This window comes from Piliocolobus tephrosceles, chromosome 18, assembly GCF_002776525.5.
Source record: "Piliocolobus tephrosceles isolate RC106 chromosome 18, ASM277652v3, whole genome shotgun sequence".
Classification (NCBI taxonomy): Eukaryota; Metazoa; Chordata; class Mammalia; order Primates; family Cercopithecidae; genus Piliocolobus; species Piliocolobus tephrosceles.
Genome location: NC_045451.1, coordinates 61,815,257 through 61,830,586, shown reverse-complemented (window position 1 = coordinate 61,830,586; position 15,330 = coordinate 61,815,257). Strand labels below are relative to the sequence as shown.

At 45.4% G+C, this 15,330-nt stretch overlaps 1 protein-coding gene across 1 annotated transcript; it reads right to left on the bottom strand.

Moving 5' to 3' along the window:
• Positions 1-7,347: 7,347 nt before the first annotated feature.
• Positions 7,348-13,958, bottom strand: ADCYAP1 (adenylate cyclase activating polypeptide 1). The gene is given in 6 exon segments (XM_023228496.2): positions 7,348-8,926; positions 10,034-10,132; positions 10,607-10,738; positions 12,902-13,012; positions 13,335-13,640; positions 13,843-13,958. Coding segments are annotated over 6 exon segments (954 nt in total). The 3' UTR covers positions 7,348-8,736.
• Positions 13,959-15,330: the final 1,372 nt, after the last annotated feature.

Below are 15,330 nucleotides of genomic sequence, written 5' to 3'. Positions count from 1 at the left end.
GATAGATAGATAGATAGATAGATAGATAGATAGATAGATAGATAGATAGAGTATACAGAAGGACATGCACAGGTTACATGCAAATGCCACACCATTTATATCAAGGACTTGAGCATCCACAGATTTTGGGTTCTGCAGGGGTCCTGGAACTAATTCCACATAAATAATGAGGGATAATTGTATTGATTTTGGGTATTCACTGGATATCCAGGTAAATATCTCAACTGGGCATGTGAACTTTCTCACGAGGTCTGTAAGATTGCAAGTTGTCAAACCATCAGATCCTAAAAGATAAGATTATCCAAGGTGAAAGTATAGCCCTAGGAGAAAGGGGGAAGGACAGGACTTGAGGCCATCTAACTTAAAAAGGAAGAGGAGGTAATGTAAAAGATTGAACAAGAGACAAAAATGTATGAGAGGGAAAAGACAAAAAAGCCGTGTTCCAGGAACAAGTGAAAAGAAAGTTTTAGGAATGAGGGAATGCTATAAAAAGATTATGTAAGTTGGGAACTGCAAAAATATTGCACTTGGCAAGTATGGGACAATTGAACACGAAGAAATTGCAATTAAGTGTTAGAGGAAGTATAAACCTCAGGAAACTGAGGTGGGCATTTGAAGTGAAAGGAACACATGGAGCTAGAGGAAAAGAAACTAGGGAAGTTTTGTTGTGTATTTGTTTGTTTTTGGAAAATGGCAGGCAAAGTCAACAATGAGGTCACCCTGCAGGATGGGCCAAGGATACTGAAGAGTGAAGCAAACAAGTACAGGAATAGAAAATAAGACTGATTAGCAAAGCGTGCTTTCTAGACCCTACAGACATAGGTAATCATAAATTTATAGTAAGAAAGGATTAAAACAGAGCCAAGATTTTTCTCAATAGCCTTCAGCAACCAGGAGAAAACACGTGGTTGGGTTGATCCAACTTTGAGGAGTGTTAACGTGAATGTGGCAGAAACGGTCAGGGAGTGAAAAATGGTCAGTGGGGGCAGGGTCATTAAATTGATCTGGGATGAGAGGAGAAACAGCAAAGAGAGAATGGGCCAGGGAGCCTGGGGAAACGGCGGCCAGGGCATCAGAAGACTGGAGCCTCGAGTGTGATCACAAGTTTCATGGGTGTTAGGGAATGACAGCAGTGACGGGATAGCAGTTTCTACTCAACAGAATTTCAAAAAATGTTTCAGAGAAGAGCAGTTCTAAGGTACTTGTGGTTCAAAGAAGCAGTACAGTTGACAGCAAAAGATGGTGAGAGTTCCTCAAAGGGTATGTCTTACTATGGTTAAAATCAGTGACTAGGGTTCACTTCTAGGTGCTCTCAAATGTTTTAATGTTGAAACTTTAGAGTAAAATTTTAACGGAGGGTGTGAAATCTTTGGAACACTGGGGCACTGGAACTTGTAAAGCTTCCTGTCGGCTGGAACCTCTATAGACCACTCTTAACTCTCTTCTGTGTTCTGAGAAAACCATACTAAGCCAGTCTGAGTTGGGTTTTCCACTACTTGAAACACAGGTCCTAACTGATACTACAAATAACAAACCAAAAAAAAAAAAACTGACTTAGGCAATGAAGGGGACTTATTGACTTATTTAACAGGAAACTCACGGACTCAATGATGTCATCAGGAACCTGCCTTTTCCTGTTACTCCTCTGTGTCTTACTGTTACTCCTCTGTGTCTTCCACGGTGACAGGTCCACTGTGAGGCTGGCTTCTTATATGCTGCACTACATTACACACCACACCATTCCAGAGAAGAAAAAGACTTCTTTTCCAGAAGCATCAAAAAAAAATTCCTCTCTAACCCCACTATTCTAAAATGGATCACATGCCACTCCAGGAACTGTGGCCAGGAGATGCAATCATCCTGATTAGTTATATTTTAAAGTGGGGAGTTATTGTCCCCATAAAATCCATATCCTGAATGAGGTAGGTATAGTTAACCAAGCAAAAATCAGGGTAGTTAACAGGAGAAAGGGAAATACACATAGATACACATCATACTATTTTCTTTGTGGTTTATAGGCAATATTCCTCTCTGACTTAGGATTCTATAATATACAGCAAAGACATAATTAAGAAAAAATTTAACTGAGACCAGACGACATCGCCTACTATAATGCTAAACTGTTAAAAAATATTTTTTTCATTATATTCTTTTTGCTGTTGATGAACTCATGTTTCAAATTACATTTCAGCTGATGAGAGAAATTTCTTCGGCAGCTGTAGATAACTGCTCTGTTAATTATCACTTTGAGAGCAGTCCAGTTCCCAGTCTGCCTGCCAAGGTATCCCTTTTCCTGTATTCCAGAAAAAGGGTATTATTGTCTTGAAGCATAAGGTGAATTCTGTTTTAGTTTGAAAATATGACTCTTCTTTTCTCTATGAGAATGAAAAAAATAAAAACCTGTGTGGCTGGAATCTATGACAGCCTTTTGCCTGTACGTGAATTTGGACTTTAGTTTATCTTAACTAATAGAAACACACTAATTTGGCATTCTTTCTACGTAGCTTTTCCTGGAGGTAGCTCTAGTTTGATTCATGATGCCCATCTAATTGATAAGTTAATTTTTCAGATCTTTGGCTCTTCCACATTAAAAAAACAAAATACTCCTGTATATGCTTTGCAGTTGTCCTATGACAACAAGGGAGAAATATCATGGTGAATTCTACAGGTTCTCTGTTTATTCCAATCACTCAGAAAAGATATTTCTTATGTCCCCAGAAGTGTGTTGGCACTAAAGTGCGATGTATTGTCCACAGCCTCTAGGAGGTCATCCAGTGGGGAGACAAGCCATGCTCTTATAAAACAGTTACAGAACTGGACAGAGCAGTGTGGAATTAAAAGTCAGAAAGGGAATACAAAGGGGCAATACAGAGTATAATGGTCATGGAAAAACAGTGCAGGTTCCCGAGGAGCAAGAGTGAAGACGACCGTGACTCTGAGAGGCTAAAGGAGATGCCTAGGACAGGAGAGCTTGAGTTGGACCTTACAGAATATTGAGGTTGGGTGGGTAGAGAAAGGACATTGTGGTCATGGGGGTATTGCTGGTAGCTGATAGGGAGTATTTGCATTCAGGAACTGATAAGAACCTGTTTTTTTAAAGAAGAAGGATTGGCCTGGAGCACTGGCTCATGCCTGTAATCCCAGCAGGAGGCCGAGGTGGGTGGATCACCTGAGGTCAGGAGTTCGAGACCAGCCTGGCCAACATGGTGAAATCTCATCTCTACTAAAAATAAAAAAATTAGGCAGATGTGGTGGCACGCACCTGTAGTCCCAGCTACTCAGGAGGCTGAAGCAGGAAAATCACTTGAACCTGGAAGGTGGAGGCTGCAGTGAGCCGAGCCACTGCACTCCAGCTTAGGTGACAAGAGCAAAACTCCATCTCATGAAAAAAAAAAAAAAAGAAAGAAAAAGGTCCAGGTGCACCCAGTGGCTCAAGCCTGTAATCCCAGCACTTCGGGAGGTCAAAGTGGGTGGATCACCTGAGGTCAAGAGTTCAAGACCAGCCTGGCCAACATGGTGAAACGCTGTCTCTACTAAAAGTACAAAAATTAGCTGGGAGTGTTGGCATGCGCCTGTAATCCCAGCTACTCGGGAAGCTGAGACAGGAGAATCCCTTAAACCGGGGAGGCGGAGGTTGCAGTGAACCAAGATCGTGCCACTGCACTCCAGCCTGGGCAACAGAGTAAGACTTTTTCTCAAAACAAAAAAAAAAAAAAGAGGAAGGATCGTGTTAAAGAACAGAGAGGTAAAATTGACTACCGATTACCTTAACCCCTTTAACCCTTTGATGATGGAAGCTACTCTGGAACATCTGATCAGAGGGACATGATACTAAGATGGAGCTAAAACTATGTGGTTGCAAGGCAAATGACCAGGATGACCAACTACAAACCAATGTGAGAATCCAGCAGTGATGCAATCTGCAGCAGCAGGGGCAGCTGCCATCTCCCTTCTACAAAAAAGGATGGCAACAAAAGAGAAGGGGGATGACTTGATCTTAGCTTCCAATCTTGTGATCATGTGAACAGTAGGGTTGGGTTGAAGGTCACAGTGAGTCATGCAAGAGAAATTATCTTGTGAACAGTTGGAGAGCAGTAAATACATTCAAACCAAACTGGGATATAATGCAACTGGAAGTTGACTTCCAGATCCCCAGAATTATGGCCAGCTAGCTGCACAAGTTCTCTTCATTGTAGCGATAATCTCTTAGTCCTGTGATTGAATATTTTGGACCCAACTTAAAGGATCACTCTCCTTCCACAAGCTCCTGTAGGAGAGGTCCAACCAGCCTGTACAAGTAAAGTAATGCTAACTAGTAGCTATAGTGACCTAAAGGAAATACTGAAATTGTCAAAGAGCTTAATGACCAGATATCTTGGAAGAATATGGCAAGTGATGTACTTATTGCTGCATGCAGGTAACATGACCTTTCGCTTATTTTATATGAAAAAAAACTCAGACCAGCACATATGTACGTTTACATATGTCACCAATTCTAAATCTAGGCAGTCTCAAATTTTAGTGCACAGTAATCTAGGGTTTTTATTTAAAATGCAGAATCACCAGATCTGGCAGAGCCCTACAATTTTGCATTGTTAAGCCCCCCCGGATGATCACATTTCAGAAAAACACTCTGAAAAAAATACTACCTGAGCTCCCAGGTGTTAGTCAAGCTCCCTCGACCAGTGTGGTGGCCCACTTTAGGTGTTCAGTAGTGTGTATTGTATTGAATAAGTGTGTTCTCAGCCCTAACAGCATTAAGACATCTGTTACAGCTTCTTGAATACCCAAACATATCAAGGCTTCCTTTAAAAAGCTGTAATTTGAATTATCACAGAAGATAATATAGCAAGTTGCTAAATACATGAACTTCACTTGAAGTCAGCCAAGTCTGGGGTTTATCTTTACGTTCTTGACAAGTCGTTAGCCTGGCCCCAACCAAATAAATTCTTCTTTATTTTTCCCTTTACCACACTGATGTCTTCAAGGACAAAGAGGGGCAGTTAAAGATGGAGAAGAAAAATTCCTTATCTAGTAAGATCAAATGCAAATATGAACTGTACTGGATTCATTTTCTCATTGACTGCAAGTGGGATTTCTAGACTGTGGGCTCCTCCCTATTTGATTCTAGGCCTTAAATACTGAGCTAAATTCTGAATTTTAGAATTTTCACTCATCCTTTAATTCTATTGTGACACATTTATTGATTTACTAATTGAGCCCATTAATTTTTAGGATGAAACCCTGGCATTTTAAATTAAATGATATGTCACTTATTACGTGACTTTCTATACACTTTCTAAGCCAAAAATAGTCAAGGGTGCCAAAACACACACCACTAGGGAATTTGAGGGAATTTCATACAAAAGCTTTGCTCTAAAGTTTGTAAATATGAACTAAGACAGCATATAATCCACAAATGACTTCTTGTGTTTTGTCTTGTACTTCAAAGTACATTTTCTTTTACAGGCATCTAATTAACCCTTTACTTACTCATGTTCATGTTCCTTCTACCTAAAGCATTTTAATCAGAGACAGTTGTTTGTATGTCTCTAAACACATTTTAAAACCTCCAAAACTGATTATTTAGATCATTTTATACAAAATTTTATCAAGACAAGTTTAGTCTGCAGTTTCTTGTACAAGAACAACGTTAGATCCCTATTTTAGGCTGGGCGTGGTGGCTCATGCCTGTAATCCCAGCACTTTGGGAGGCTGAGGTGGGAGGATTGCTTGAGCAAGACCAGCCCGGGCAACATAGTGAGACCTGGCCGCTAAAACAAAAAAATAAAAGAACAAAGTTAGATCGCTATTTCAGATGTGTAACTAATGCTCCATTAGTTACACTCCAGTAGTGTCTCCCAATACCACCTAGTAACTTTCTGAATATTGAGCAATGTATATACACACTAGGGGATAGAAATTAATCTAAATTGTGTGTCTTATAATGTTGCAACATCGTGCCTGTCTATGAGCTTAAAACCTTCTTAGGCATCTCCATCTGAGAAGCTACTTTAAATTTTTAGCAGAATCCAGTAGCCCATCAAGTATTAAAGCACAGTTCATGAAAATACAAGGATGCTTAGATAGATATATATTCCAGACATAAAAAAATCTTATGGTTGCTAAAGAAATATAATACTTTAAGAAATTTTAAAGTAGTTATTTCCTGAATGTCTTTTTTCCCAAACATTAGACCAAGTTGCATTGTTTACAAAAATTTATTCATACAAATTTTACACACTTTATATAACAGTTATCAAAGTCCTAGTTATAGATATCATGTGTGTAATAATACTTGGTTAAGGTGTTTTTATAATCAGTTGCACACAAAATAAGAGCTTCAAGACTAACATCTACCTAAATTATCACTATATCATAAATCTGCTTCAGTTTAGTAAGGCTCTTGGCATTTCTAAAAAGTATACAAAAGATTAAACTGGGTGATCACTGTAAAATGCTTGCAACTAGCCACGGGAACACTAAATTAGACTTCATAAATAAAAGGTTAACTAGAGCCCTATTTCACCACTAACAGCTGACACAAATACAGAAAACTCTGCCCATTATCCAAGAAACAAATAATTAAGACTAAAATGCAAGCTGATGTGTTGCAGCATTGTAGGGCCACTAAATAGCCATCTGTGATTCGTGGCAATTTAAAAGGCGAAGAAAGGCACTAAAGCTGCAAACTGCATCCCGTGTCACATTGCCTGAGGAGACTGCAGAATTAAAGGAAGATTGATCCTATGCACAGGACTCAGGCATAAATCGAATGCCTCTGTTTTCACTGTTTGCAATGTGATCTCCTGGCAGCATCCATCCCGCCTGGGAATGCAAATCCAATTCTGTTTTCTTTGATTTATGACTTCATACTGATCAAATCCGTAAAGGAAACGGAAAGGTCCTTTAAACTTTACAAGCTAACGTTTAATCTTTCCTTGTTCTTTTTTTTTTTTTTTTTTTTTTTTTTTTTTTTTTTTTTTTTTTTTTTTCTTCTTCTTCTTCTTTTTTCAAAAAATAAAAAATAAACTTGTGCCTGAAATTTGGGAGAGTGGCTGGCTGGTTTGTCTGTTGCTGCTCGATCTGGTTGCTGGGTGAAGGTTCTTTTGTTTATAAAGATTATTCTATATGTTGAAAGAATTGACAGGAAACAGACATGCTTTCTTTAGCCAAAGAAAGGATACAAGGGTAGGTTCTCAGGGTCTGTTGGAGCTTGCTTACCTCACTCTTGACCACAGATATAAGATAGTACTCATACATATGAAGAAGAAGATTAAATGATTTATCAGTTAGCAAAACTGAGCAACATGTGAACATTACACATTCTAATATGACAAAGGTTGGTTTTATGAAATAAATTTTACTAAGCAATAAGCAATAATGTAGAAAAATACATTTTACCTACAAACTCAATAAACAAGAAACAAAGGGTTCATATTCAGTGCATAATTACTTATTAATAGCTACACAGGGGTTCCTGAAATTTACAATAAGTGCCTGCATCAAACAAAAAAAAAGAAGCATTCACAAGTTTACGAGAAGTGAATGAAAAATGATAAACAGTACTTAAACAGTGCAGGAGGATAGGAAGGAGAGGTCTCCATAAAACCACAAAGGAAAAGGGTGGCTCCTACAGAGCAGGTTTCAAAGGGGAGGATCCTGGCCATTTCACAAGATGAGAAGCATGGACAGCACTGGAGAAAAACACATTGTACTTTGCATCCATTTCCAATACCCAGCGCCCAAAGTCAGGACCATTGGGACTGGACTTGCCCTCAGCTTCCCAAACCTGGGACAACCTCAAACCAGTCCCTTTCCAGGGTCCTCCTCCTACCACCTCATGCTCTGCCTCTTCCAATATACTTCTATGTCCTTCACTTTGTTCCAATTGCCCTAATTTGGGGATATTAGATTCCCTGGCAACTCAGGAAGTACAGAAAAAAGAGCGGTCTAACGAAGTCGCCCTTTTCTGCAGTTCCTCAACTCTTCCCCCAAGGAGAGGAGTGAATTCTGGGAAGAAGCACAATTTGGATCGAGCTGTTGTTTTATCAGGAGAATTTTCTTCTGGGCTGAGAGTCTGAAGGGAGACAACTACACATAAAAGGAGAATCAAAGAAAGCAGAAATATTGGAATTGTCACCCAACCAGGGGGACAGTGCCCAGTTGAGTTAGGCTGGGATTGAAGCAGCCTGCCCCAGAGACTCACTGCGGAAGAATGCCCTTCAGTAATTCTCCAAATCATCACCTCAAAATCTCTCTGGAGCAGGGCATCATTGTTTATGTACAGTAGCAAATGGTTAGTAGTAATATCTTCAGGCCTGTCATGGATAAAAATACTATCCTTTTAATTCCAGTTTACAAAAATAGGAGTAATATTCAAAACAATGATTGTCTACTTTTCTATTTATTTTTATAAAAACATAAACAGCTCAGGCGAATTTTCAATCCTTGTGCACGCTTTGTATGAACTTCTCTCTATACTTATATATATATATTCTTTTTATGTATTTATAATATATATCAATAATTGGTCCACAAAGTATATCTGTGCATTCTCTAGTGCTTTGTAAAAAGAAAAACAGTATTATTATCAAAATATTCATTTAATGGCTTTACTTCATTACATAAATACATGTTTGGATAGAACACACGAGCGATGACTGTTCAGTCAGTTTGGAAAACGACTTTTCATTGCGTCAGGGCTGTATACACAGGGTAGCTGGTAACTCATCGCTACAAATAAGCTATTCGGCGTCCTTTGTTTTTAACCCTTTGTTTATACCTTTTCCCCAGGACGGCCGCCAAGTATTTCTTGACAGCCATTTGTTTCCGGTAGCGACTGTAGCTGTCCGTGAAGATTCCATCCGAGTGGCGCTTGGAGAGCGGCTCTGCGTCCTCCTCCACGCCGCCGCCTAGGCTCCCACTGCAAGCAAAGGGGTCGGGAAGAGGGTGGCGGGGCGGGAGACACAGGTTCAATCGCTGCGGGGAGCAGGTGGGCCCCACCCCACGCGGGAGCCTTCCGGGAGGGCCCGGGGCTCGCACTGCCCACCGCACCGCCTCCCTCCGCCAGGAAGCAGCCGTAGGGAGGGCTGAGATGGAAGCCCCTCAATGCCTCCCTCCCCACCCAGGATTTCCTGGCACTAGGGAGGGCCTGGGATGAGATCCGGGCAGACGACACTCGCTTTAAGCCTAACCTTTCTCCCAATGTTGCCTCTTGAGATCTGACCATCCGTGCGTTCGCACTAAATTGTCCTCACTGTTCTTCTCAGCCCCGACGTACAGAGAAAATAACCAGAGCCCTAAATATGCCAGGCTGGCTGCTGCCCTGAAGTTTGCATCGATCCTACAATTCCTAGTCAAACATGTACACTCCTCTCCCTCCTCACGCCAAGTTGAAAAACGTGGTAATAATATAAGTCGACAGGCTGTAGGCAATATTTTTCACTGCATGAATTATTCATGGCGAAAATGTAATCTGTCTTCCCATGGGCTTTATTAAAATGTTGCCTTCTGCTGAGATACGCTTCATGCAAGCCCTATGCTCTCAGTTTCTCTGGCGTGAGCAAAACTGTTTGGTTCCCTAAGTGTTCAGATTTGCTATTTATTATTTCGATTTGAATTTTCAGTAAATACAACCAGCCCTTTCCCCATCCCCCCAAAAAAAAGTCGTGCTTAGAGGAAATTATAGCAAAACCTCCCTGGAAGCTTGAAGGTTTTGAATGACCGAGAGGTTTGGTTTGGTTTGGTTTCTCTTTCTTTTCACTCAAAACGGATCAAACTCCCTCGCTCGCGTTCCCTTTTTCCCTCTTTCAGAGCTCTCTGGGCAAATTTAAGGTGCCACTTAAAAATCTCCGCCTGCGACCTGTGGCGGGTACCCACTACAGACCCTGGGGCGCAGACTCACCCTGGGCCCCACGTGCACGCACGGCCGTGGAAGCCGCGCCGCCCGCCCTCCGCGCGCCCCACACAAGCACCCACTCCGGCGCGCGCGAGCCACCATGCGCGGGTTAATCCTTCCACAAACTCTTACCCCACGCCCTTCGCCACGAGCGACTGCAGGTACTTCCTGGCGGACAGCTGGTCCAGCACTTTACGGTAGGCCTTGTTAAGGATCCCGTGGGCGACATCTCTAACGGGGAGGCAAAGTGTGCGCCCAGGGTCACTGATTCTGCCCGCCAGGTGGCCGCTGGAGACCCCCTTGTTGGGCGCGCGCCCCCTCGACTGTCAGGGAGGCTGACAGAGAAACCTCCAGAGGCACAGAACTCGGGAGTAACTCCCGGGATGATCCCGAGAGTAACTGCTAGAACTGGGAGTTAGTCCTGGCTCTAGGAATGGCAGCTGTGGAGTGTGGGTTCCTTGACGCCACTCACTGCCACTCTTTGGGCCACAGCCCCCTGGTCCCCACGCGGCCCTCAGGTCCACATAGACCCGCCCGATGCTAATTTTCTGTCGCTGCAATAGGATCGGGCCAGGGAGAGGACAGGCTTGAGGACTTTCTTGGGGAAAAAAAAAAAAATCTTCGGTAGGTCACCACACCACCCCTCCAGTCACCGCAGTCCCGAGCGCCCAGCCGCGGGTGTGCGCGAGGCCGCGCGAATCTCACCTTCTCTCGGAGGGGTAGTACAATGCGGAGGCGTCGCGCAGCGCGGAGGCGGGGCTCCCTGCGCCCGGCGGCTCCAAGTCGTAGAAGTCTTGCAGCGGGTTTCCGTCCTCGTCGTACGCCTCTTCCTCTGGCCTGCGGGGTAGCCCGGGACAGAAGGAGTGGTCAGTACAAGTTCCTCCCCAGCTCTGCGAGGACCCAAAGAAAGGGGCTCGCGCTGATTTTCACAGTTTATAAAAGTCCTCCACGGAGAATTGTCTTTTCTCCCAGGACTGGAGGTGGGAGTAGAGGTAAGGAGGAGGGAACCACACCCGACCATTCCTACGCCGCCAGGCGGCTTGCCCACCCCCTCTTTTCGCGGGTAAAGGGTGGTCCTGCAGAGCCACAGCCTCAACAAGCACTGGGAAACAGAGGCGTCTCTACCGATCGCTCACACCTGGCTACTGAAAAGGACCGCCCCCCTCCCCGCTTGGCTCCCGAGCCTTCACAAAGCAGCAACGGGCGGGGACGAGAAAGGCCCTACGAGACTAGGCGCTGACCCACGCGAAGACCCGAACGGGGAGGCCCAGAAAGCAAAGGAGAGGATGGGTGGGGTGTGCGGCGGCCAACTCTGCAGCCACCCCCACCCCAGCCTCCGAGCCCAGGGGAGCCCTTCCCCGAGCAGATGTAGGTCACGGAGAACCTCGGTTTCTATTTTGGGCAGGAGAGGATCTGGCAGGAACATGAATAATAGATACCCCTAAACTTAGCCAGTTTGGCGGCGGCTCAGACTGTGGCGTATCCGCGCCCTCCGGTGCCTCTCGACCAGAGAAAGTGCCAGGCACATGGGAATTTGAAAATAGCTGAGGGTGAAACGAGGGTGTTTTAAGGCAACTAAACGAATAGTTCGCGCTAATCTCTTAGCGATGGCGGGGCCCCATCTCAACCCAGAGCACAAGGAGGGGGACCGACACCCAGCGAGTGCCTGGCGACTTCGCAGTCACCCTCATCTACAGCCTCCATTCTTGACATAGGACGGGTAGAGATGAGTTAAAACAAATCCTTCTGGCTTTGGACCCCTGGAGAGATTTGGAATGCAGCCAGCGCTAGTAGCACTCTCTAGGCGGGGATGGAGTCGTACTTCGTTACTTCACTCGCTTTTCTCCATCCTTGGAGAGGTCAGGGCAAGGCAAGCACATCCCTCCGCACGCCCCGCACCCAGCCTTTTCTCGGCGATGCGCCTCAGCCCTGGCCCGGGTACCCCGAACCCTGGGTCTTTCCGATATTGCCCTGCCCCGAGTCCAGATACTGGAATCCTAATACAGAAGCTAGAACCCATCTCTCCGTTCAAATCAATGGTCAGCGGCCCCCCAAGGCTAATGTTCCTAGGCGCGGCTAGGACAAGGCAGCTTCGCAGACAGAGCGCTCCTAGCTGCCCCAGGCGCCGCGGGTGCGGACCCTCCCCTGCCCAGGGCTCTTCCACAGTCAGGCACATCGGCCCGCGGCTCCCTGGGGCTGCCTCCGGGAACCTGGGCAGCGCTTGCCCATTAGAAACCCGGGGTTAAGAAAAAAGCCAAGGTTCCTCCATCCTGGGCCGGGCAGGGCTGCTCTCCCGCTCCTGCCTGACTGCTGGCTTTCCCTTCCTCCTCCCTTGCGTCTGTTTTTCCCCCTCCTTCGCAGTCTCGTTCTTGTTCTTCCCTCTCTTAAGTCGCTTTTCCTCAATCACACCGGGCCAACACCCTCCCCCACCCCACGCCCCCCAAGACAGCCTGGGATTCAAAATGCAGTTGGAACACGGATCACTTGAAAGAAAGCTCTTCAGGGGAAAGAACTGGAATGAAATGAAGAGAAAGGGTGGAAAGGAGAGAGAGGCCCCACCCGGATAGTCCAGAACAAGAGGTAACAAAGCAAAGTCCGAAGGAGCTTGACGCTCAACCCCCGGCCAGGCTCCAGAGCTGAAGTTCTCCTAACTCATCCTAAGAATAGATAAAAGAAACCAACCTAGGGGCCATGCCCTGCCCCCATCCTGCTGGCCAGGTTGGGAGAGGCGGGTTCTCCAGCGGCCAGAAGCTCACTGGCTCTACTCGGGACCCTGAGCTACCTAGGGCTGGGGGAGGGTTCCGAGCCATCGCGGAGCCTGCCAGACTCTCCGGCTAGAATGGGGACCCGCTGTCCAGCCGAGGCTGGCGGAGGCGCACTGGGGGCGCAGAGGGCGATGCTAGTAGTCTGGACCCAGAGGACTTCAGGAAGGAGACTGTGAGGAAGTGTCCGTGACTGGGAAGTCCCAGCTCCTGCTCCGGCCGGGCAGCCAGCACCTACCTGATCCCGGGGAACCGGAGTCCGGCGGCGGCAGGTGAGCAGTAGACGCTGCTGTGCATGATTATCCCGTAGACCAGCAGGGCCAGCCTCGCTCCGCTACACATGGTCATTCTGCGCAGGATGGGAAAGAGGGCACACAGCTGTGAGAACGTCCCTGGCCTTCTACCCTCCAACCCCAAAAAACTCTCGAAGCTGGGGGAGGGACGGAGCGAAGCCCCGGCTCCCTGTATTGAACACCACTTAGCGACAGCCGGCGCGCGCCCTGCCACTTCTTGCTTGCTATAGTTAGAAATATATATATATATGCATATACCCAGTGCCCAATAACTAGCCAGACCTGGTTGAAGGAAAGCTAACTATCCTGACGCGATGCCAGCGAAAGAATCAGCAGTCGAGTGAGTTGGTCGGTTTGGTAAGGCTTTCTTTCCCTTGCCCTTCAACTCTTACCGCTGTCAGGAGAGGGTGTGCTGCCAAGTAGGACGGCGGGCAAAGGGCTTCTTCAAGTTTCTGCGCTGGAGTCACAACCCGAGAGGCATCACCGTCTGGCGTTGGTGTCTGAGCAGAAGCCGCAGGAACGAGCAGGAGCAGCAGGAGGAGCTGCAGGACTTGTTTGCCGAGGCTCGTGTTCTGTTCAAAAGTTTGTAGACGCGCAGAACTAGGAGGGAGCGTGACACGGAGAGAAGGGGGCGAAGAGAGAGAGACAGAAGAAAGAAAGAGGGGGCGAGGAGGTAAAGCGCGGAGGAGCAAAGTGGCCGTAAGTCCACCCGGAGGAATAAGAAAGCGATTAAGGAAAAGAGGGAAAGTCAGAGAACAAGGGGAGGAAGGAAAGGGAGAGGGCCGGTCGCCAGCCGGCCTTTGTAGGAGCCGCTGGTCAGGCAGCTGTGAGGGTCGACAGCGCCTTCTCTGCTCCAAGGTCTCTCTGCCTGCCTCTGAAGCTGCGGCTTCTTCAGCTGCTGCCGGTGGTCACAGAGGTGACCGGCCTTCTGCCCGTATTTATCTGTGCAGTTAGCAAAAATCTATCCCAACATGGTTTTTGGAGAGCCCTCTTTGTCAACATCTGTCTGTCTGTTGCCTTTAAGAACAGAATATTTTGTTTCACTGTTGCGCTCCGATTTTTATTCATGAAATGACTTCCTTTTTTTTTCAGTCACGTAATGATCGGGTATCAGAAAAAGACGTCAGCATCCTAGTCCCTCAAGGAACATATTAACTATTCTGTGCTGTCCTCTTGGATGATAAGATCCGGAGTCATCGACTTCTCATAAACACCTTTCACTCATACAATCCAATTTTTAAGAAGTCCAATTATTTTTGATGGTTTTCAATTTCACCCATTTCTCAAGGACAGGTAAAGAATTTTTAGAATTTTGAGGATGGCAAAAGTTATGTTTTTAACTATATAATTACGATTTCTCTTTACTTTTTCATCAAGCCCCACCAATCAGAGCTCTGGTCTCTGGAGTGAAGCATCATCAAGCTCTCCTATTAATAAATTTAATTTAGATCTCCTAATTTCTTGCGTATGTTCTTTCAGATAGACCATTAAATGTGGAAGTCGTTTTGCTTTTAAAGGGAAGTCTTGGAGGATTTTCAGTAAATCTCTCCTGAGTCTGGCTGCCGTTGAAAGTCGGGCTATGAGTAGATTGATGAGAGCTCAGGCTGCCTCCGGAGCGCGGCCTGTGGAGCTGTCCAGACTCCGGGTGCTGAAGTGTTCGGTCACAGATGCTACAAACGTTGAATACTGCCACTGGTTTAATTTTTCACCAGAGCCTCTAAATTTGAAGAGTTGGCAGTAGTGCTATTAACGTGGAGATTCATTGCCTAAATCACCCCCATCGTTCAGATACATCTTTCCCCTTTGTAGTGTCCATAAATGCCCTAATGCTGAGAATGCTCTCCATCCCTGCCTGGATTTGAGGAAAAAGCATTCTGTCCCCCATTAGTCCTGGCTTTTGGATCTCTAGGCTGGCTGTTTGGCTACTTTCACACCTTCTGTGGCTCTTACAGATTTTAAAAATTGATGTTGCGAAATTGTGTTTTCCACAAGAAATGAAATGTTAAGAATTTTGGGGTAAGAAATATGTTTTTCCACTTTGTTTACAACTTGAGCTCTGTTTGGGAAACATAGCTGGACTGGGAAAGCATGAGGGTTCCCAGTACAAGTTCACTTGATGAAGGTTTCTAACAGGAATCCCTCTGCTGGAAACAGTTAAAAAATTTTTAACTGAAAATGATGTGGTAAGAGGAAAGCAATAAGACCATATCCACCCAGAGGCTTCCAATTTCCTGGGTAATTTAAGAAGGTTCATATATTTCTACACTAGTAAGAGAAATTGGGTCTATTTCTTTAAAAGAAAGATAGAAGGAAAGAGAGAAAGAAAAAAAGAAAGAAAGAAAGAAAGAAAGAAAGAAAGAAAGAAAGAAAGAAA